This window comes from Papio anubis, chromosome 12 (assembly GCF_008728515.1).
Source record: "Papio anubis isolate 15944 chromosome 12, Panubis1.0, whole genome shotgun sequence".
Taxonomy (NCBI): Eukaryota; Metazoa; Chordata; class Mammalia; order Primates; family Cercopithecidae; genus Papio; species Papio anubis.
The window spans coordinates 106,481,120-106,505,350 of record NC_044987.1 but is presented as its reverse complement, the minus strand read 5'-3'; the positions used below and the strand labels follow the sequence as shown (position 1 = coordinate 106,505,350).

The following is a 24,231-nucleotide window of genomic DNA, read 5'->3' as shown; positions in this document are numbered from 1 at the left end:
ACATGCGGTGTTTGGTTTTCTGTTCCTGTGTTAGTTTGCTGAGAATGATGGTTTCCAGCTTCACCCATGTCCCTGCAAAGGACATGAACTGATCCTTTTTTTATGGCTGCATAGTATTCCACGGTGTATATGTGCCACATTTTCTTTATCCAGTCTATCACTGATGGGCATTTGGGTTGGTTCCAAGTCTTTGCTGTTGTGAATAGTGCTGCAATAAACATACGTGTGCATGTGTCTTTATAGTAGCATGATTTATAATCCTTTGGTTATATACCCAGTAATGAGATTGCTGTGTCAAATGGTATACAACTACATTTTTAAAGGATACATTTAATTTTAAAAAACATACTGTTGCTTGCATGTATTTACAAAATAGGCACTGATAGGAAATTATGACAATGCATTTATTTTTAAAAAGGCATTGTATGCAAGATGTGACCTGATATAAAGTCCTGAGAACACAGAAAATGTCCGTATCTGGTGATGTGCAACTCCATGGGTTAGAAATGCTCTCCTGAAAACATGTTTCTGGGCTCTCCCACAGGAACCACAAGCTCAGTACAGAGACAGATCTTCTGGTCCCTGACACTGACTCTTCTTTCTCCTTCTTTCAGAGGACCAGAACAGGATGGGATCTTTCATTCTTCAGAGCTTCTAAACTTAGTTCTGCTCAGGCATCTCCCAGTGGCTCCCACCAGCTCTCTCATTTGTAACTGCAGAGACATTGAAGAGTATTTTCATCTCAGAAGAGAAAGTAAGTGATGGGATAGACTTTAATTTCCAAAGACCTGGTTGCTGGCTCCAGTAAGTGTCCTAGGTAAGAAAACAACCTACCGTTGTGCTGTCTGTATGTGTAAATGGATGACATTAATGTTAGATTTTGAAATGCAGTGGTCTGAGACAGACACTGAATCCTGCTGTGCCTGTGGGGACTGAAGAAGAGTAGTGATGTTCTTCTTATCGTTTGTCAGGAACTGCAGTTCGCTGCACACGTGACATTCCTGAAGGGTATTCAGTGTGGGAGCAATTTTTATGACTTTTCAGCTGACTCATGGTTTCCATTTAAATTATTTAATTATCATAATTGAGAAAAAAATGTAATGTTATTTTCCTTTTACTGGTGAAGGAACAAGTAGAGAGGTGAAACGATTTGCTTACATTTATAAGGCTAATTAATGCGGTGACCAGGTGAGAAATCAAGTCTGTTTGATCCAAGGTTCTTAATCCCTAACTTCAAAGCATCTGACTATATCTGAATCTTTTAGCATTTCATTGCATTCATGGTATGGATTCTTTTCTATAATCTAGATTTGTGATCACTGTCATCCAGTTTCATGACACAAACTTATTTCTATGTCTCTGACAATTTCCTATGACAGCTGTTTAGTTTTCAGAGCTTTCTTTTCCTTTGCTGGCATCTAAACCTGATTTTAATGTACAGATTTTTTTGCCTTCACTTTATTGTTATTTTTATCAGTTACATTTATCAATTCTATTTCTTTTGCTCCAGTCAATAATACTTTCAATTCTTGCCGGGTGCGGTGGTGCACGCCTGTAATCCCAGCACTTTGGGAGGCCAAGGTGAGTTGATCACCTGAGTTCAGGAGTTTGAGACCAGCCTGGCCAACATGGTGAAACCCTGTCTCTACTAAAAATACAAAAATTAGCTGAGCATGGTGGTGTGCACCTGTAACACCTGCTACTTGGGAGGCTGAGGCATGAGAATCTTTTGAACCCAGGAGGCGGAGGCTGCAGTGAGCTAAGATCATGCCACTATACTCTAGCCTGGGTGACAGAGCGAGACTCTGTCTAAAAAAAATACTTTCAATTCTTTTTGTAGATAATTGTATACTATAGAGAATGGAGATATAATTTTTTAAAAGTAAGTTTTCATGAAAATGCTCTTTTTAGCCCTTTCATATATAGTTGTTTGTCCTCTTATAAAATAAAACTTCATTCTAGCTGTAGTGCTGGGTATGAAAGGTGTCAAGAATGTTGCTGTCAATCTGTTTCATACCCACAAGCAGGACAACAATATAATTTGTGAGCCCTTGAAATTTTGCCCTTGTAAGTTCTTTCCTCCATAAAAAGTATTAAAAGTTGTATTTTATGAGTATATTGGCATAAAGAGAAATATAATTCAGTTGTACTTAGATTATATTCATTTTCTTCTTCTTCTTTTAAAGAAATTAAGCATTTCAAGGGCTCCTAAAAGTATCATGGGCTGTTGGCACTACTACTGGGCCTTAATGAATATATCAGCGTAGTCTACTATATGTCCTCCTAATAAAAATTGATGGAGACAGGATAAGATAATTGACTGTCCCAGGTTTCATCGATCAAGAAATAGAATAAATCTCTATAAAATATCACCAGATATTCTTGCCTAAATGTTTGTGTCATAAGACTTATTTATTATCAGTTTTCATTATTTGCTTCCAGAGCTTCTCAATGACATTTTTCACTTGCTTATTTTTGAGGGTGTAGATTAAAGGGTTCAACATAGGTGTAAATAGGGTGCAAAACACAGTCACAGCTTTGTCAGTGGGGAAGGAGGTTAGAGGTCTTAGATACAGGTATGAACAAGGGACAAAGAATAAGATGACAACAAAGATATGAGAGGTACAACTAGACAGAGCTTTGTGACGCCCTTCAGAGATATGAGTCCTTAGGGAGCACAGGATGATGACATAGGAAGCAACCAGCATGGAAAAAATGAGGAAACACAATGATCCACTGTTGGCAGCTATCAGAGGCCCCAAGGTGTGAGTGTCTGTGCAGGCCAGCTCTAGAAGAGGTACTAAATCACACATAAAGTGGTCGATGACATTAGGGCCACAGAATGGTAACTGGGCTATGAACAAAGTCTGGATCCCTCCATGCACAAATCCCAGAATCCCAGCCACCCCCATCAGGAATCCACACATAGGTTGACTCATGATGGTTGCATAGTGCAAGGGCTTACAGATGGCCACATAGCGGTCGTAGGCCATGACACTTAATAAGATGATCTCAGCTGCCGCAAAGAAATGTTCTGCGAAGAGCTGAGTCATGCAGCCATTGAAGGATATGGTGTTCTTTTCAGAGATCAAGTCAAAGATCATTTTAGGGGCTATGGAAGAAGAGTAGAAAACATCTATAATGGACAAATAGGACAGAAAAAGGTACATGGGGGAATCCAAGGCTGGGCTGATGAAGATGATGACTGAGATGAGCAGGTTACCTGCCAATGTGATCAAGTAGCTGATTAAAAACATAATAAACAAGAGTTTCTGCAGTTCTGGATTGTGAGTGAGGCCCAGCAGGATGAATTCTGTTACATTGTTCATGTTTTTCATAGCTCAGGTTGTGTGTATATGGCCGATCTGAAAAAAAAAACCCAGTATTTCTGAATGATGATATTTTAAATTCAATACTAAAATATTTCATCACCTCTTTAGTCCTGGTTTTCGGGGGTGATGGAGCTACATTGCCACTCTTTTGCAGAGCTGTAAAGAGGAACAGAAGATTAGATTTCTCCTAATTCATAGATTAATGAAATAGTGATAATATCTTACAAGTACCACAATAAAACAAGATCTTGTTATAAATATTGACTTCCAAACTTCCTTTCTGGCTCTAAAATTTCACATACGGCTTTCTTTCATTTTTGGACAGGACAAATCTTATCAATAACAAATGTTTTGAAATTATACTTTCTTTTGTTATGGTTATTTATGGGTATATGAATCCAGTATGTATATTAGATACTAATATGCATATTAGACACTAAAGTGCAAAGCCTTACTAAATCTAAGCCGCTGTGTTCTGTGATCTATTGTCCTTTTCTATCATATAAATGCACATGTACACAGATAGAGACAGAACTGCAAATGGAGATATTTTTCTTTTGGAATGCTGGGTAACTATCGCAATAACAACTCATTGAGGATAATTCATTCAACATCCCTGACTGTTGCATCCATCCCTATAAATGACCCTTATTTTTCATGCTCACTCTTTCTGCATCTTTAATTGTGGCTATGTAAATGGTGCAAAGTTATAAAATGTAATGATATTTCATAAATACATTTTCCTCTTGGTTGGATTTTTATCACATGTAGAATTATACACTGGATTAGATATATTTCCCCACTCACATCTTAACAAATGGAATTAAATGAGTCATGATGTTTTTCCCTGAGTTTTCTATTGGCAAGACAGAAATGTTAGGGTCACCTGAGATAATGCAGTTTTCTCTTTTGGCATAAGTTTGGTCAATTAAGATGAACTTGTAGTTTTCATTGCTAACTGCTAAACAACTGGAAATTTGTATTGCTACCTGAAAACATTGAATATATATAAGAATGTAGATATTTTTGAATAATCCCAAGAGCTTCAAGAGTAAGTACATGTTGTTACAAAAAAACGTAAGATATTTTATTTCTTCTCCTCCCCCTTTTCTCCTTCTTTCCCTAACCCCTGGCAAAAGTGTAACCACATAGTTTTCCTCAAAAATTTCTAGAAACAGAAATCAGTCAGCATCATGACCTCTGAACTTCATTAAAGGTGAGTAAAAATATCTTTGGTTTTCAGGAAAACTCAGTTGCTAAGTTGCTTCCTCTTTATTCATGGCTTCTGTAGATGGTGACTATACGGTTAATCATTCTTAATGGATTTAATTCACCAATTCTAACTTCAATGTAGCAATATGGAAGTCACGAAAAGGGGAAAAACATTTCAAGCATGACAAACAGAAATCTACAGAATTAGTGCATTCAGTGAGACATAAATGTTAACCATAATATTTTAAAAGTGACTTCAGTAGTTCTTAGCAGCATCTGGTCTGGCAACTTTTTTTTTTTTTGAGACGGAGTCTCGCTCTGTGGCCCAGGCTGGAGTGCCGTGGCGCGATCTCGGCTCACTGCAAGCTCTGCCTCCTGGGTTCATGCCATTCTCCTGCCTCAGCCTCCCAAGTAGCTGGGACTACAGGCGCCCACCATCGTGCCCGGCTAATTTTTTTTGTATTTTTAGTAGAGACGGGGTTTCACCGTGTTAGCCAGGGTGGTCTTGATCTCCTGACCTCGTGATCCACCTGCCTCGGTCTCCCAAAGTGCTGGGATTACAGGCGTGAGCCACCGCGCCCGGCCTGGTCTGGCAACATTATGCATAGACTTTTCTGTTGATATTTTTATGTCAGTGTGTCCAAATTCATTTTCAGAGAAAAATACTAAACTTTAAGTCGGGTATGTAATGACAAAGGCTACTTCACTGAAAACAAATTGGCTAAAACAAGTTAATCTGCTTAAAATTTGGGAGAAAAGATTTAGTTTTCACTGACCTGGATCTAGCTGATTGTGGATTCCTCCATTTTAGATTGAGTGCGGTCACTGCTTTCTTCTCCTGCAGGCGTGGAACACGGCCACAAATAGACTCTACCAGCTGACAAGTGGGATGTTGGAATTCTCTAGATGGCTCTCTCAATTCTGACGTTTCCGTTTATTTTGCTTTCCATTGTCAGTCTGAATTTACTAAGAAAACAAGCTGTTTCAGTTAGAAAACTTCATTATCTCTAGGATTTAGTGTCTACTCACTTCCTGGGTTTCCTATGAATGTATAAGCCAACCTTCAAAATATATCTATTTTTCAGATCTCTTAGGACTATATTCAGTCCAAATTAAAAACTAGGAATAATGCAAAATTCTTCAAATTTGGAAAATGCAACTATAAAATGAATAAGTGAATCAAATCCACCTGATTGGATATTGTTTTCTCAAATCTATTCTGATGAAATTTTGCTTTCTTGAGTCCCGGAAAAATGTGGTAAGAGAATTCCTTTTATTTCTGATTCAAGTTCTTCTTTCAATTCTGTTTTCTTAGAAACCCACTAAGCTCAGGAGTGGTGTCCCCCAGACACATCTTCATCTTTTTGGTTCCTGTCTCTGCTGCTATCATTTGCACACAGGTCCTTTTTTGTAATTCTTTCTTCATTGACTCTAGAGAAATCTTTAAATAGACTATCACAGACTTCAGGATTTGGCAATGCATTGACGTTTCAAGTACCCAGAGGATTAGTAATTGGCCTTGCTGGAATGTTTAGCAAAGCAATAGTCAGGTCCTTCATTTCCTCTCACTTGGCACCCACAAAAGTCATTAGTGGCTGGTTTTAGAAATGCAGTTGAACTTGGGTTAAAGACATGTCTGTGGCTATTGTTTAGGATAAGATTTGGAAACCTTCATTATAGGGCTGTTTTGTTAATTGTGGCATTGTTGAGCCTAGCCTAGGATATGGGGTGGTTTTAGGCAAAGGTCAGAGTTTAGAGAATACATTTTTTTCTGAACCCATGTCTGGTCTAAGTAGTATGGTTGCTCTGAAGAATGGGGAATGCCGGTATTCAAGGTCATGTGTCTGATTACTCTCGGAGATTGTGAGATTTTTATTAATGACTGACCCAGGGGACTTACATGGCAGGTTTTCCAACTACCAAAGATTGGTCAATTTAAAGTGACAGAGATACTGACTTCCTGTAGGATGATTACAGAGAAGACATGTTCTCATGATGAATTCAAGAGTATGTATTTTTTCTTTCTGCCCCAAGACAGAATGGTGTGACTTGGAGTAGGTACCATCCTTTCCCACATTGCCATTGAGAATCAGTGACACTCAGCCAAGCACTCATGTATGATGACATCCAGAGGTGGAGTATAGAGACATCTAGAAGAAGGCTCTGCTACTATCTTCTCTCCTTCAGCTTCTGAGGCGATGAAGAACTGACTGCAACTTTGCATGAAATCACCTTTTCTGCTCTCAACTTTTGGTTTCAAAACAAACTGACACACTCCCAAAGTCCGGGACCAGAAAACAAAAACAAAACTTTCCTCTATTCTCAATAGAATGGGGCCTTATGGACTGTCCTGGAGCGATTCTCCTACCTCAGTCTCCTGAGTAGCTGGGATTACAGATGTGTGCCATCACACCCAGTTAATGTTTGTATTTTTAGTAGAAACAGGGTTTCACCATGTTGGCCAGGCTGGTCTCGAACTCCTGACCTCAGGTGATCCACCTGCTTCAGCCTCCCAAAGTGCTGGGATTACAGGCATGAGCCACCGGGCTCGGCCTGGATGTGTTTTTTTTTAATCCCTTCCATCAGTCTATATCCTTTAAGTGGAAAATTTAATCATTTACATTAACAGTGGACATTGATATGTTTTTGTTTCTGTTATAACGGTAATTGTTACCTAGTGGCTTTGTAGTTTCAGTTGTGTAACTGCTTTATGAGACTCATAAATTTTATACTTTTGCAAGTTTTTATGATGGTGAATGTGTTAGACCATTCTTACATTGCTATAAAGGAATACCGGGGACAGGGTAATTTATAAAGAAAAGAGGTTTAATTGACTCACAGTCCTTCAGGCTGTACAAACATAGCATTGGCATCTGCTTGACTTCTGGGGAGGCCTCAGGAAGCTTTTACTCATGGTGGAAGGTGAAGTGGGAGCAGGTATGTCATACAGTCAGAGCAGGAGCAAAGTGGGGGGAAGATGCCACAGACTTCAAAATAACCCAGTCTCATGAGAACTCACTCACTATCATGAGAACATCACTAAGTCATGAGGGATCCACCTCCATGACCCAAACTTTCATTAGGCCCCACCTCCAACATTGGGGGTGATATTTCAACATGAGATTTGGGTGGGGACAAATATCAAAACTATATCATTCCACCTCTGTCCCCCTCAATCTCATGTTTTTGTCACACTGCAAAATACAATCATTCCTTCCCAATAGTCCCCCAAAGTCTTAACTCATTCCAGTATTAACTCAAAAGTATGAAGTTCAAGTCCAAAGTCTCATCTGAAGATTAGTTTCTTCCATCTACAAGCCTGTAAAATCAAAATGGGTTATGTACTTTCAAGAAACAATAGTAGTACAGGCATTGGGTAAACATTCCCTTTATAAAAGGGGGAAATCAGCCAAAAGAAAGGGGGTATAGGCCCCATGCAATTTCAAAGACCAGCAAGGCAGTCATTAAACTTTAAAGCTCCCAAATAATCTCCTGTGACTCTATGTCCCACATCCAGTGCACACTGTTGTGAGGAGTGGGCTCCCAAAGCCTTGGGCTGCTCTGCCCTGTGGCTTTTCCATGCTGATGTTGCAAGCTCAACCAGTCTGGGTTCTGGAAGGCAGCAGCTCCCTTCTTATACCTCCACTAGGCAGTGCCCTGGTAGGGACTCTGTGTGGAGCCTTGTTAGAGGTTCTCTATAAGGGCTCCACCCTTGCAGTAGGCTTCTGCCTGGACATCTAGGCTTTCTCATACGTTTTCTGAAATGTAGATGGAGGCTGCCAAGTCACCTTCACTCTTGTACTCCGTGTATCTGTAGACTTAATCCACATGGAAGCTGCCAAAGCTTATGGCTTGTGCTCTCTAGAGTGGTAACCAGAGCTGTGCTAGGATCCCTTTGAGCTGTGGTTGAAGCTGGAGCAGCTGGGATATGGGGAGCAGGGTCCATTGCTAGAGAGGTAGTATGATCTTTTGGGTGTGTCACAACACTCTTTTTTCCTATGGTCCCAGAATTCAATGCTGGTTCCTTTTTGGATTTACTTTTATTTGGATGGAACTTTATTCCTTTCTTAAGGGTGTGACTGTAGGATATATTGTGTAGGGCCCTTTAGCTTCTGGGTACTTCCAAGGGGCCAAATCTACGAATTTTTTGATGATAGCCTTAGTGTAATGGTTTTCTCAAATACTGTTTTTTGTAGGTGGTAACAACAGTCAGTTGGGCATGTGAGAGGGATCACTGCCTCCTGCAGAGATCAGCAGGGGGAAGTCTCTTATTTTATTCCCCAGCACTGTGGACTTCTGTCAGCAGGGATAGTATTGGGTTGTTTAGTTTTACCTGCAGGTCTGTAGGTGGCACTTGTGATACGAGCCAGCTGAGCACTGTGTAGTTGTGTGGGCAGTTTAATAAGCTGTGCAGGTTGACTTCCAAGCCAGTAGGTGGCATTTCCAGGAGAGAAGTAGCAGTGGGATTTTTCCTTGGATTTTGTTCATTACAGAAGGTCTGGGTATCCTATGTAAGGGGTGGGGCCATGGACCTCCCAGGGCTCCCTGTCCCATGCTCTGCTGCTGCAGTGGTTGGATGGGGCAAAGCCAGGCATGGTTGGGTCTGGGAAGTCATGGACCAGGCTCTCCAAGGCTGGTGCAAGTGCTGATTCTGCTGTGGGTTTGGGGTCAGGTCTCAGGCTACTGGGGCAACCCTCCAGGGAGGGGGCAGAGGCACTTCTGCTGCATCAAAGTACCTTCATGCTAGGGGGAGGGGTGGCCATGAATCAGCAGCTGGAAGTGGCAGTGGGATCTGCTCCTTCCCCAAACCTCCAACCCCATGGGTTTCCCTACAGCATCAGGCCACCAGCAGCTGGCTAGAACCACTAGGCCCATCCTAAGTTATCTGGGTTCAGATGTCAAAGCCTACCCAGGCCATGAAACTCCCTTTCTGGGCAGGTAAAACCTGGAACCAGCCACACTCTTCCTGGCCTGGTCCTATGAAGGGAGTATGCACTCCAGCTCCTGTGCCACAGAATGAACTCCACACCCTCACACTCTCCTCTCACTCTGACTCTGGGGCTCCAGATCACATCAGAGCAGATCACAGATCTCATCTCCATGCTCCTGGATGACATGCTTGAATTGTGCAGGATAGGACCAGGCCAACAGCCTTGTCCTCGGGGTCCCTGGACAAGTTCTGGATGTGGGATGGAGGGCAAGCTGTCCCGGGCCACCGGAGAGGAACACTCAGGTAGGGCAACAGTGGCTGCAAATGTGGGCCTGCCACTCTTGGAAGGGTGGTCCTCTCTCCATAGGAATGGCTAGCAGGGCGCCTGGCGAGACTGGCATGGGTATGTGGTCCAAATGACCTCAGTCCCACAGTAGAAGCAGTGGAACCTCCTTGAGGCAAGCACGTGAGAGCACCTGGCTCTCTCACTACCTGGCCCAACGGCCAGCAGTGGTAGGGGCAGCCTCAGGGCTGGACAGAGATCCTTGGGTAATGGGCTCCCAGAATGGCACCATGCTCCAGCTGCCCAGTGTTGGAAGTCTATGAGACGCCATGTAAGTTTGAGAAGCACCTGTGCATGATCTCCAGACAGCTGTCTATGCCAGTCTGGAGGCCTATGGGGGTTGAGGGACTCTCCTGTAGCTAGGATTGTAGAAGTCTGCAGCAAGAATGTGGAGCTCTGGGGTTCCTTCACTTCCCCCTTCTTTGGGTCTGGGGCAGCTCTTGTCTCCTAGCAACCCCAAACAGGCAGCCCTATGTCTCCTTCCTTCCTTCACCCTCAGTGTCTCCTGTTGCCTCTTTGTTGAATTCAGTGCTCTTTCTCAGACGATCTATTTAAAGTATGAATATCTATTTGATATTTTGGTTCTGCTCTGTGGAAGAGGTGCACCCCATCTGAATCTAGTCAGTCATCTTGTAGTTGCATATTTTTTAATTGTAAATTTTTTAATACCATGTAGTATCTCATAAATGTATTCGTTTTAATAGTTTATAAATTTTGATTTGCTACACACAAATTATTGTATGCAAATAATGACAGTTTAAAATTTGTCCTAGTCATTTTTATAAATGCCACTTATTTCTTTCCTTTGCCTTATTGCCCTGGTTAGATTCTCCAGCACAGTGTGGAATAGATGTAGTTATAATGGATAGTTTTGCATTGTTCCGGACTCTCAGAGAAAGTTTTTAGTATTTCCTCATTAAGTACAATGTTCAATGTTGTCTGTAGGATGTTTGTTAATAGGCTTTATCCTACTGCAGAAGTTCTATTCCTAGTTTTCTTAAACTTTTTAAAAATCATGAACGTATGTTAAATCTTATCAAGTTTCTTCTCTATTTATTGAATTGATCACATTTTTTTTTCTACTTAATTTTGTTCATGCAATGAATTATATGGATTGATTTTTTTTTTTTTGAGACAGGATCTCACTTAGTTGCCCAAGCTGGAGGGCAGTGACACAGTCGCCAATCACTGCAGCCTTAACTTCCTGGGCTCAAGCGATCCTCTCACCTCAGCCTACCAAGTAGCTAGAACTATGGTGCATGCCACCACACCAAGCTAATTAAACTTTTTTTTTTTTTTTTGGTATAGATGGGGGTCTCAGTATTTTGCCCCAGCTGGTCTTGAACTCCTAAGATCAAGCGATCTGCCCACCTCAGCCTCCCAAAGTGCTGGGATTACAGGCATGAGCCACCACATGTGGCCATGAATTGATTTTGAATGTGAAAACAACATTTCATTCCTGGGACAAAACTTACTTGCTCATGATACATTATTATTTTTATATATGGCTGTATTTTATTTGCTAAATGTTGGGTTTAGAATTTTTGTCTGTGTTAATGAGAGATATTTATCTGATATTTTTTCTTGTAATGCCCTTTTTCATTTTCTCTAATCCCTGAAAATGTTGACATAAAATTGGTAGTATTTTTTAAGAGTGAAATGTAGAATTCACTGATAAAGCTACATGGGATGTAATCTTGATATTTTTGGGAGAAGTCAGGAGAAAATTTTTCAAGAGCGAATTTAGCACATGTATGTTATTCAGGTTTTGCTTGTGTGTTTGTGTATGTGTGTGTGTGTATGTATGTGTGTGTTTAGAAAGTTGTTTTTCCAAATAAATGATAAATGTCTGAGATAATGGATATGCTAATTACCCTGAATTAATCACTATATATGTATCAAAACATCACTATTTACCCCATAAATATGTACAATTATTAGTTGTCAATAAAAATTAAAAGTTGCTTAGTACAAAATATTTTAAATTTGCATTTTTCTGGTTACTAACAAAGTTGAAAGTTTTTTCATATGTTTATTGACCATTCATTCTTCTTCCTTTGGAAATTGTTCTTGTCCTTAGCCCATTTTGTAGATGAATCATTTCTAATTAAATTGTAAGACTCTTTGCATATGGAGGATGCATATAATTCCTTTATTCAATCGAAATATTGTTTTTACAGACATTTTTGAATGACAAAAAATAGAAAGCTGTGTTTTTCAAAGCAGAGGTCCATTCCTTTCTAACTGGCAAGGACATTAGCAAAATTCATTTGTAATGTCCTTTTATTATCTTGTTAAGATCTGTAGAATCTACAGCATAGCCTTTTCATTGCCGATTCTCATAATTTGTTTTTTTTCTTATATTTTAAAACCCATTTTGCTAAGGACATTAGTTTTACTAATTTTTACACAAAACCCACCTTTGTCTTTATGTATTTTCGCTATTTTTAAATTAATTTTATTTCAAGTATATCTGTCTTCTACTTACTATACATATTATACCACATTTTATGCATTTATTTTGCTCTACTATTTCTAGCTTCTGGAGATGAAAGCTTAGTTCATTTCCTTTAATCGTTTTTATTTTCTAATACTTGCATTTAAAGCTATATATTTCTTTTTTTATATATACTTTAAGTTCTAGGGTACATGTGCATAACGCAGGTTTATTACATATGTATACTTGTGCCATGTTGCTGTGTTGCACCCATCAACTCGTCAGCACCCATCAACTCGTCATTACATCAGGTATAACTCCCAGTGCAATTCCTCCCTCCCTCCCCCATAATAGGCCCCGGTGTGTGATGTTCCCCCTTCCTGAGTCCAAGTGATTCATTGTTCAGTTCCCAATCATGGCGAGAACATGCGTGTTTGGTTTTGTGTTCTTGTGATAGTTTGCTAAGAATGATGTATTTCCAGCTGCATCCATGTCCCTACAAAGGACACAAACTCATCCTTTTATGGCTGCATAGTATTCAGCTTTGGTGTGTATATGTGCCACATTTTCTTAATCCAATCTGTCACTGGGATGGACATTTGCTGATTCCAAGTCTTTGCTATTGTGAATAGTACCACAATGAACATACATGTGCATGTGTCTTTATTGCAGCATCTGAGCAATTCTTTAGCTGCATCTAGTATTTTTTTTGTTTTACTGCCTTTCAGTTAAAATTCATTAAAAAATTTTCATTGGCACTTCTTTAATATATGAATAATTTAGAATTGTGTTGCTTGATTTGTAAATAATTGGGGGATGTTTAGTTATATTTTTGTTATAAATTTTTAGTTGAAGCCTACTATTATCAGATATGTGTTCTGTATGGTTTAGTCCTTTGAAATGTATTGAATCTTGTACTGTGGCCCAGCGTATTTTCTATTGTGTGTATGTTCCATGAGCACTTAGAGATAAATAGAATAATCCTACATCTGTTTTCTCTTTCCCCACTCCCTTACTAATCCACCTTCAGCTAACCTGACTGAAACTGTGTGATAAACTCAAGACTTTTTAGGGAAGGACATTGCTTTATCTGCATTCAAATCAAGTTTTCTTGATTTGTTCTGAAGTTAACGTTTATCATCTTCTGGGAGTGAGTTCAGATGCCATCTGCCACACCACAGCTTAACCTTACACAGCTGAGTTTAACCTTGAGTCTAGTTATGGTCTAGAAGCAAAGAGGGATGATGAAGATGGGTCTTGAGGGAAATCAACATTGTTTTGCTGGGAAACTGCTTCAGGGAAGGACATACAATTTCCTTAGGCAATGTGAGGTTAAACCTTCAGTGGGGGTGAAGAGGTTTCTTCCACTAAGGGTGAAGGGAAGGTTCTACTAGAGGTGGGGAGGCCTCTTCAGCTGGCAAAGCAGGTTCATCTTTTCTCTGTTCCATCTCAGTATCCTCCTTCTGAAGCAGAAACGGAGTTTCATCCATGACTCTTTTCTCTCTAATCTTCATCCTGTATCAAGTTCTTTTCCTTAAAATTCATTAATGTATCTTAAACTGTCTCTATTGCTCTGTGTTAGTTTGGGTTTCTTAGATGCAGATCTGAGATGAGAATTTTCACAAAAGTGACTTATAAGGAAAAGGGGTTAAGGGAAGCTAGTTATGGTAGAGGGAAGAAAGGACATGATCTCAACTGGAGTCTGGCTTCAGATGTGGTCTCAACTGAAGTCTGCCTTGAGTCTGGAGCCACTGAAGCTCCGGAGGATACACTGTATTACAACAACCTTTTAAACTTTCATGTCTGTTAGTCATTGGCCACTGCTGGGCCCTGACGGTGGGCATAATCTTCTGGGTGTGGCACCTCCCATTTTCTGTGGTGCAATTGTCCAGGGAAGGGTGGTACTGTGAGCTGTTAGCAGCCCAGACATAGCAGGTGGGGCAGGAGTTCACTTACCAGGCAAAGGGCATTTGAGTTGGATGCAACAGTGTCCCTAACACTCGGTATCTCTTGGGAGTCACCAAAGTTCAGACCCCCATTTATCCACACCTAAATCATTATAATTACCTCCTAATTGCTCTTCTCTTGGGAGGCTTGACCCTTCAATCCATTTCCCATACTGTAGCTAGAGTTATCATTCCCAAAACAAATCCAAATACGTTTCTTGCTAGTTTAAAAGTACTTTCACTATGTTCTCCGTGGTACTTAGTATTTAGTTTTAACACAATTATGAGACCCTTTTTGATCTTACAAAACGTCCTACTTTCCAGCTTTATGTCTTGTATTTTCCCTTTTACAATCTCAGTGTCCTACTCTGGCACACAGTGGGGTTCAATAAATAATTGTTGAATGAATAGATAAATTGATAATTACAGTCATATTGAATTGTTTGGGTTTCCTGCTTACTCTTTCTCATCTTCTGGCCTTTGTTACTTATTCCCTCTCATAGACGCACTCTTAGCTCAACCTTATGCCCACTCATTCTGCTGATTCCTTTTCTCCGTTTGGCTTCCTTTTTTTTTTCTTTTTTGAGACAGAGTCTTGCTCTGTCAGCCAGGCTGGAGTGCAGTGGCGAGATCTTGGTTCACTGCGACGTCTGCCTCCTAGGTTCAAGTGATTCTCCTGTCTCAGCCCCCCAAGTAGTTGGGACTACAGACATGCACCACCACGCCCAGCTAATTTTTGTATTTTTAGTAGAGACAGGGTTTCGCCATGTTGGCCAGGCTGGTCTCGAAATCCTGACCTCAGGTAATCTGCCCTCGTTGGCCCCCCAAAGTGCTGGGATTACAGGCGTGAGCCACTGTGCCTGGTCAGCTTCTGTTTTTGATGTCTTTTCATCTAGGAATTCTTTTTAGATCTCCTAGGTCTTTGTTGTGTGTCCTTCTAACATGCTTTCACAGCACTCTGTAATTCCATGCTCTTACTATTGATAGTCTTATGTTGTAATTCTCTGTTCTCTTCTTGAAGTCTCTCAGAGGATCCTAACTTTTGTGAAAAGAGGACCCTGGTTTCTCTTTATTCACCACTAAGCCCCAGGAACTATCGATGTGCCTGATACATTCCTGGGGATAAAAACTATTTGTTGATTAAGGAATAAAGAATGCAAGGAACACCTGGAATACAGTTATCCTGAAACTGCTTTGTGTGTCGCTATACGATTTGAAAAACAGCTTTTAGACTGGGTGTGGTGGCTCACACCTGTAATCCTAGCACTTTGGGAGGCTGAGGTGGGCAGATCACTAGGTCAGCAGATCAAGACCATCCTGGCCAACATGGTGAAACCCCATCTCTACTAGCCAGGCATTGTGGCAGGTTCCTGTAGTCCCAGCTACTCGGGAGGCTGAGACAGGAGAATTGCTTGAACCCGGGAGGTGGAGGTTGTGGTGAGCCAAGATCGTGCCACTGTACTCTAGCCGGGCAACAGAGAGAGACTGCATGTCAAAATCAAAAAACAAAAAACAACAAACAAAACAGCTTTTAATATGGAAATGTTACCAAAAAGCAAACTGATTAATAGAAAAATATAAAGAGCCCATATACATAAGATAATAAAATCTTACTGGGGGTAGGAAAAATATTAAGATAAACTATATGTTCATATGCTGAGAATGCAGTTTCAATTTCTTTCTCATTGTTTCAATAAGAGTGAAAAAATGTAGTTTCCCTGTGAGGTCCAACCAGAATTCTTAGTTTGAAGGTAGAAAAAACTGTCCTAGCCTCCACTACTACTTTTGCTTTATATTTTATTGAATTTATTCATTTTCATTAATCCTTTTATTCATTGATTCTATGTTTATGGTATACCAGACATGGTACCTTGTAGGAACTATTGTTATCTATCAGTCAAGTATTTTATGGAGTATAACTGTATATTTAATAAATAGAAATTTCTCCTTGATATTAAAACATCTTCTTTATTTGAACCATCACTCTTTCTGGTCGATTATCAGTATAAAAAGAGTAACGTGAGCAATACAAAATGGTTCTGAAGCCTACAAGGACATTTGGAATCATGGTATAAACTTCATTGTTTACCCATCAGATGCTAAATAGTTCTTTGCTTTTATAGCCCTGAAGTAGTTAGATAGCATAATGTTTCAGAAAACAAAGGCCATCAATTTTGAGATATAAAAATGAAACAATTATTAATGAAAAAGTTATATTTTTAGTTAATGAACTAACATATACAATGTGTCTGGCATAGTCCCTATCTCAATAAATGATAGCTGTTATGATGATCTGATTTTTCTGTCATCATTGCCTGGCAGGGTATCATGGTAGTTAAGCACATGGTTTGGGAAATCAGTGAGATTCTGGTTACTGTCTATTTGGTATTTCTATTTTGACACTGTCCCCTTCTCTCAGTTTCCTCTTTGGTAAATGGGGATAAGAGTAATGCCTCCCTCAGTTTTTTATGGACATTATTACTTAATATAGATATATTTATTACTTATTTTACATTTATTAGAAGGAAGGCCTATGAGTTTCATACATATGGATGAAGCTAGTGAAACGAAGCCCCAAATTGGTAGAATTTTCCCAGTTTGTGAGAATAATACATGGTTAGGTTTTCTCCTTTTTCTTGAACCCATTTTGACTCCCCTCAAGGCATAATGTATTGACCATAGTGGTTAATTATTTTATTTATCCAATCAGTATTCCTTGCTGACATTACCCAAAATGTCCTTTTGACCCTTGCCTCAGTTGAATCGTGTTGGGCTCCAGTCACACTTATTTGACACTTGAAATAACTTTCCTACTACACAATTTCCTAATGGCATTTTTCATCTGAGCATTCCTCAAGGTGTAGATTTAAGGGGTTTAACATAGGAGTTATCATAGTGTAAAATACAGCAACTGCTTTATCAATGGGTAAAGTAGCTGGAGGTCTCGTGTACACAAATATGCAGGGCACAAAGAGTAAGATGACAACTGTGATGTGGGAGACACAGGTAGAGAGGGCTTTCTGCCTTGCCTCTAAGCTGTGGGTCCTTAAGGAGTACAGTATGACCACATAGGAGACTAGGAGCAAGAGAAAGTTTAACAGGCATATGAACCCACTGTTGGCAGCAACGAAGAGTCCTAGAGTGTGGGTATTCGTGCAGGCAAGATTGAGCAGAGGGTTTAGATCACACAGAAAGTGATCTATGACATTAGGACCACAGAAAGGTAATTGGAAGATGAAGAGGATCTGTATGGTTGCATGAAGAAAGCCTCCTACCCATGACACTCCCACTAGCAGGTTACACACACACTGCTTCATGATGGTGGTATAGTGCAAGGGCTTGCAGATGGCCACATAGCGATCATAGGCCATTACAGTAAGTAGGATGACCTCAACACCTCCGAAAAAATGTTCTCCAAAGACTTGAATCATACATCCATTGAATGAGATAGTTTTCTTTTCATAGAGTGAATCTGTGATCAGCTTAGGGGCATTGACAGAGAAATAGCAGACATCAATAAAGGAGAGATAGGCCAGGAAAAAGTACATGGGAGACCTCAATGATGGGCTGGCAATTATGGTGACCACAGTGAACACATTTCCTGTCATGGTGGTGATGTAGATGACAGAAAACACAACAAATATGATTTTCTGCATTTTTGGGTTCTCTGTAAGCCCCAGTAGAATAAACTCTGTCACATTGTTTCTATTCGCCATGTATTTCAAATGATGGTTAATTATATTACCTGAAAAGAAAACAATTTTTATTAATACATCTTTAAATTTGTTATACTTCTCTATTGTAATATGTAATATAATAAATTCTTGGGTTCTACTGGGTTGTGATTTGAGGATTTTTTCTGAGATAGGAAAAAAGTTTTGAGTTTTGGAAGTTTACTCAAATTGCCTCCCTGGTGAAGAATGTGCTAAGAGTTTTGACATAAGAAACTTTCGTGGCACACAGGCAGGAGACCATCTGTGAATATTTAATCATCTGAAATGACTGAAAGTTGAATGATTGCACACATAGTGGCAACTAAGCCTGAAAAGATTATAGTATATGTATGTAAAGCACATGAATGCAAAGTTCAAAATTTGCTTTTTTTTTTTTTTTTTTTTTTAAAGAAAATAATGAAATGTGAAATGTTACACACAGTATGAGTGAAATGATACAGAGGAATCTGAAGAAGGGGAATTCTTGGGATATATCTCTAGTGAAGGTCTTTGTGTGTTTTTTATGATGTGGGCTGAGATCCAGTAAGGAACTGGAATCCAGATAATGGAACTTACTTAGCAGACTATTTAGAGTAGTTGACATAAGAACAACAGTGCATTTGTGATGAAAATGTAAAGAAAGAATATAAGAGCTGCTATAAAAGAATTCACAATCTATTGTCTAAGTCCTATTAACTTTATTATAGCTAGTAATATACACCTTTGAATAATTGCTATGAGCATGACATTGTAGAATGTGCTTTGCACACATGATCTCATTTTATCAATTTTACAGATGAGGACACAATCTCAGTGACAAATATTAGTAGTTATAGTGTTAATATTAACTAATATTTACTGAACATAGCGTGTTTCAAGTGCTTTTACAGACATTTGCTTATTTAATCCTCACCGAAAACCTATGTATTAGTTACTATTGTCTTTTTATACTTATTTTACTCATTAGGAAACAGAAGCACAGAGAAATTAAGGTTCCTCCCAAGATTGAGCAGATAATCAAGGCTGGACCCAATATTAAGTTTCAGATTATGCTTGTTAATTTTTTCCCTCCAAAGTCTTAACTCACGCTTTATATTGTTACAATAAACAATGTTGAACTGGTAATTTCCCTTTGATATGGCCATAATTTTTATAATTAATACTACTTCAGAGACAAGTTTATATGAAGCAACTTCATCAGCAGACAGACACACACACACAATGATATATTGAAACTCCTAAATATTAAGAAAAATGTGGTATTACATTCATTGAAGGGCTGTTTTTGCTTAGTCTCTATGTCAGCACTATCCATTCCTTCTCAACCCCCTTCCAAAGCATGGGACCCTGGCCAGAATCTTCTGCAAAGTGTGAAAAATCATTATCACAATAGTTAAGGGTGTTAGTTTGAGAATCAGAAAGACCAGATTAGAATCCTTGTTTTTCCACCTATAACTTCTTTTAACTGGGGTATATTTCTTGGCACCTTACATCTTAATCTTATCATCCATAAAATGGTAAGAATAATATTCACCTCACATACTGTTATGAGAATTAATTGAGAGAACATATATGAATATATCTACCCTACTGTGAGGGACATACACAGGACTTTCATTTATTTTTATGGCTGTATAAGCCTAGGAGGCACGATAAATTGACAGTGTGATCAATACAATACAGAGAAACATTTGACCATGTGTTAAGCTCACAAAGAAAGATCTCCAATTTTCCTTTTCAAGAAGCTACAGGGATTTATATTATTCATAGCAAGTGATCCCAGGAAAGCTTCTTCATGTTGGTGCTTGGACTAATCAGCTGATGATTTGCCATTTAATATTTATATTTACATCTTTTGTGTGTGTGAAGTGTGTTTAAATTTTGTTTTAGTCCTCATAACTTATCTCATTCACTAAGGAGGTGTCTCATGGCAAAAGTATGGTACGTGATATCAGAGAGATGGGTTCTATACATTGCTTAATCTCTGTAAGCCTCAAATATTTCAACTGTCAAATTAGGTTAATGATATTTACCAACTACTTTTTGAAGAATGGAGTGAGAATGCAAGACTCTATTACTCTATTTGAAAAGTGTTGAAAAATACTGATTACCATATATAGAAAGTAACAATCTTTGATAAGCTTCAGTACTACTGAAAAACTTACCTTAGTAGTCCTTGATGATCTTAATGATGTTTAGGGGTGCCCAGACACAATCTTATTTGAAATTATCTTTTCTTGGAATAAGTAAGTTTCAATGTGAAAGGTATTTCACACTTCAAAAGAGCTTATTCAGGTGATTCAACATCAAATCAACAGTTGTTAAGAAAGTCTGTTTGTAAGTCTAAATATTTTCTTCTAGCCTAAAGCCTCTGAACATTTTCACAAAAAACTGCTCTTCTTGACATGGCTCTGGTCCCCTTAGGGCAAGATGAAGAAAGTGTGGAGGAAATACATTTAAATGAGTCACTCAGCTCATGATGAATCTTGCTCTGGAGATGTGAACAACAACAAAAACAAACCATTTTTACCTTGTACTGCGTGTGTATTTAAAGAGGTTTCTACAAAGATTCAGAGACCTTGTCTCGTAGCTGTTGCTTTCTCTCCCAGGAATTAATTATCTCCCTTGATGGAAAGACTTTGTCTTAGAAGCAGGTATCCTGGAGAGACATGTTTGAAAAGTGCCCATCCTGAATGGGGAACTGAATTCTCTATATTTAAAACTTAAGCCTGTGAGAGTCCCTTTTTCCTATCTGAACCCAGGTTTCTAAGAAAGCTGAATGCCACCTAAATGGCAAGGTGGCATAATTCCAGAGTGGGCACCTCATGTAGTTTCCCTGTTGACTCATGCTACAGAAAGAGCTGCTGTTTTTTCATCTAATATAAAACCTTTTTTGGAAAAATGTTATTGATTGCTTGAGATCTAGAGTACTGAGGGTACGAAATTAATGGCAGCCATTTTAAAGGACTTGATTCCAAATGCTCTTTTTCTTTCCCTCCTCCTACTTTATTGAGGTATATTTGACAAAAAATTTTTATATTCAAGGTGTACTACTTGATGATTTATATATGTGTACATTGGGTAATGATCACCATAATCAACATAATTAACATGCTCATCACCTTATATAGTTAATCATTTTTATTGGTTGGTGAGAAATTTAAGCTCTACCTTCTTAAATCTACTGTACTATATACAAAACTGTAGTAATAACTATAGTCACCTTGCTGTACCTTAGCTCTGCAACTTATTTTACATAAATGCAACTTTATACAGCTTGACCAACATTCCCATTTTTCCCTGCTCTAGCCCCTCACAACCCCCATACTATTCACTGTTTCTATGAGTTTTATTATTTTAGCTTTTACACATAAGTGATGACATGCAATATTTGTCTTTCTGTGCCTGGCTTATTTTGTTTAGCATAATGTCCTGCAGATTTATCCATGTTTCTGCAAATGGAAGAATTTCTTTTCTTTTTAAATTATTATACTTTAAGTTCTAGGGTACATGTGCACAACGTCCAGGTTTGTTACATGTGGCATGCCATGTTGGTGCTGTATCCATTAACTCATCATCATTTGCATTGGGTATTCCTAATGCTATCCCTCCCCCTTCCCCACCCCAATAACAGGCCCCTCGTGTGTGGCGGTGATCACCACCCTGTGTCCAAGTGTTCTCTCATTGTTCAATTGCCACCCAAGTGAGGAGAGAACATGCAGTGTTTGGTTTTGTCCTTGTGATAGTTTGCTCAGAATGATGGTTTCAGTTGCATCTATGTCCCTTACAAAGGACATGAACTCATCCTCTTTTAATGGCTGCATATATTCCATGGTGTATATGTGCTACATTTTCTTAATCCAGTCTGTCATTGATGGACATTTGCCGATTCCAAGTCTTTGTTATTGTGAATAGTGCTGTAATAAATGTAAACTTGTGCATGTGTCTTTACAGCAGCATGACTTATAATCCTTTTGGGTATGTACCCAGTAATGGGATGGCTGGTTGGCCTAAAATGATATTTCTAGTTCTAGATTCTTGAGGAATCGCCACACTGTCTTTGATAATGGTTGGACTAGTTTACAGTCCTACCAACAATATAAAAGTGTTCCTATTTCTCCACATCCTCTCCAGCACCTGTTGTTTCCTGACTTTTTAATGATCGCCATTCTAACTGGTCTGAGATGGTATCTCATTGTGGTTTTGATTTGCATTTCTCTGATGGCAAGTGATGATCAGCATTTTTTCGTGTGTCTGTTGGCTGCATAAATGTCCTCTTTTGAGAAGTGTCTGTTCATATCCTTTGCCCACTTTTTGATGGGGTTGTTTGATTTTTTCTTGTAAACTTGTTTAAGTTCTTTGTAGATTCTGGATGTTAGCCCTTTGTCAGATAGGTAGATTGCAAAAATTTTCTCCCATTCTATAGGTTGCCTGTTCACTCTGATGGTAGTTTCTTTTGCTGTGCAGAAGCTCTTTAGTTTAATTAGATCCCATTTGTCAATTTTGGCTTTTGTTGCCATTGCTTTTGGTGTTTTAGACATGAAGTCTTTGCCCACCCCTATGTCCTGAATGTATTGCCTACTAGGGTTTTTATGGTTTTAGGGTTTTTCTTCTTGGGTTTTTCTTCTAGGGTTTTGATGGTTTTAGGTTTGACATTTAAGTCTTTAATCCATCTTGAATTAATTTTTGTATAAGGTTTAAGGAAGGGTTCCAGTTTCGGCTTTCTACATATGGCTAGCCAGTTTTCCCAGCACCATTTATTAAATAGGAAATCCTTTCCCCATTTCTTGTTTTTGTCAGGTTTGTCAAAGATTAGATGGTTGTAGATCTGTGGTATTATTGCTGAGGGTTCTGTTCTGTTCCATTGGTCTATGTCTCTATTTTGGTACCAGTACCATACTGTTTTGGTTACTGTAGCCTTGTAGTATAGTGTTAAGTCAGGTAGCGTGATGACTCCAGCTTTGTTCTTTTGACTTAGGATTGTCTTGGCAATGCGGGCTCTTTTTTGGTTCCATATGAACTTTAAAGTAGTTTTTTTCAAGAATTTCTTTTCTTTTAATGCTGAATAATATTTATACATATATATAAAATCACTTTTCTTATCCATTAAGTTTCCAACAGGCAGTTAGGTTGTTACTATATCTTTGTATTGTGAATAATACTCCAATAAACATGGAATACAGGTATCTTTTCAAGATACTGATTTCATTTTCTTTGGATATACAACCAGACGTGAGATTGCTGGATCAGAAGCTTTCTAATTTTGGGGGGAACCTCTATACTGTGTTCCCAATGGCTGTACCAATTTACATTCTTGCCAACTGTGCACAAGGGTTTTCTTTCCTCCACTTCTTCACTAACATTTATCTTTTTTTCTGACGTAGCTATCCTACATGTGTGAGGTGATATTTCATTGTGATTTTGATTTGCATTACTCTAATAATAAGTGATATTGAGTATCTTTTCATATACTGGTTGGACACATATATTTTCTTTTGAGAAATGTTTATTCTCATTCTTTGTCCATTTTTAATTTTGTTGCTATTGAGTGGTATGTGCTCCTTTTGTATTTTGGATATTAACTCCTAATCATATACATGGTTTGCAAATATTTTCTCTCATTCCCCAGATTGCCTTTTCACTTTGTTGATTGTTTCCTTTGCTGTGAAGAAGCTTTTCATTTGATGCAATACTACTCATTTATTTTTGCTTTTGTGACCTGTGCTTTTGGTATCATATTAAAATATCATTGCCCAGACCAAAATAAAAATTTTCTTTCTCCTGTTTTCTTCTACTGACCTTATAGTTTCAGGTATTGCATTTAAGGTCTCAATCCATTTTCATTTGCTTTTGGTATATGGTTCTGAGATAAGGGTCAAATTTCATTCTTCTGTTTGTGGATATTCAGTTTTTCTAGCACCATGTATTGAAGAGACTCTTCTTCCTCCTACTGTGTGTTCTTGGCACCTTTGTTAAAGATGAGTTAATAGATGTATATGGGTTTATTTCTAGGCTACTATAGAGTTAGAATAGTGTATCTTTACCAATGAGTTTATGCTTTCATATGTTTTCATGTTGTTAGTTAGTGTCCTTTCATTTCAGCTCACTTTTGTTTTAAGCATGAAGAATTTCCTTTAGTATTCCCTTTAAGGCAGGTCCAGTGGTGATGAACTCCCTCAGATTATGTTTGGGAAAGTTTTATTTCTTTTTTATTTCTGAACAGTTTTGCTGAGTATTCTGTGTTGACAGTTCTCTTTCTTTCTCTTTCAGCACTTTGAATATATTATCTGACCCTCTCCTGGCCTGCAAGGTTTCTGC

The 24,231-nt window shown here is 38.7% G+C and overlaps 2 protein-coding genes across 4 annotated transcripts; both read right to left on the bottom strand.

The window, feature by feature from the left end:
• Positions 1-271: 271 nt before the first annotated feature.
• On the bottom strand, positions 272-6,557 carry LOC101006997 (olfactory receptor 4C45). 3 transcript variants are annotated; one of them, XR_004177547.1, is made up of 3 exons: positions 5,321-6,557; positions 3,433-3,488; positions 272-713 (listed from the first exon to the last, which is right to left on the bottom strand). XR_004177547.1 is itself a non-coding variant. In XM_031653552.1 (2 exons), exon 2 carries the CDS (start codon positions 3,336-3,338, stop codon positions 2,409-2,411), a length of 930 nt encoding a protein of 309 aa, XP_031509412.1. In that variant the 5' UTR covers positions 3,339-3,365; positions 5,321-6,557; the 3' UTR covers positions 2,008-2,408. The 3 variants fall into 3 exon arrangements, 1 of the variants encoding a protein (XP_031509412.1); XR_004177546.1 differs by lacking the exon at positions 3,433-3,488 and adding an exon at positions 3,224-3,365; XM_031653552.1 differs by lacking the exons at positions 272-713; positions 3,433-3,488 and adding an exon at positions 2,008-3,365.
• Positions 6,558-15,651: 9,094 nt separating this feature from the next.
• Positions 15,652-21,325, bottom strand: LOC101010024 (olfactory receptor 4C13). The gene is given in 3 exon segments (XM_031653551.1): positions 15,652-17,066; positions 17,068-17,945; positions 20,079-21,325. Coding segments are annotated over 2 exon segments (930 nt in total). The 5' UTR covers positions 17,917-17,945; positions 20,079-21,325; the 3' UTR covers positions 15,652-16,985.
• Between the last annotated feature and the right edge of the window lie 2,906 nt (positions 21,326-24,231).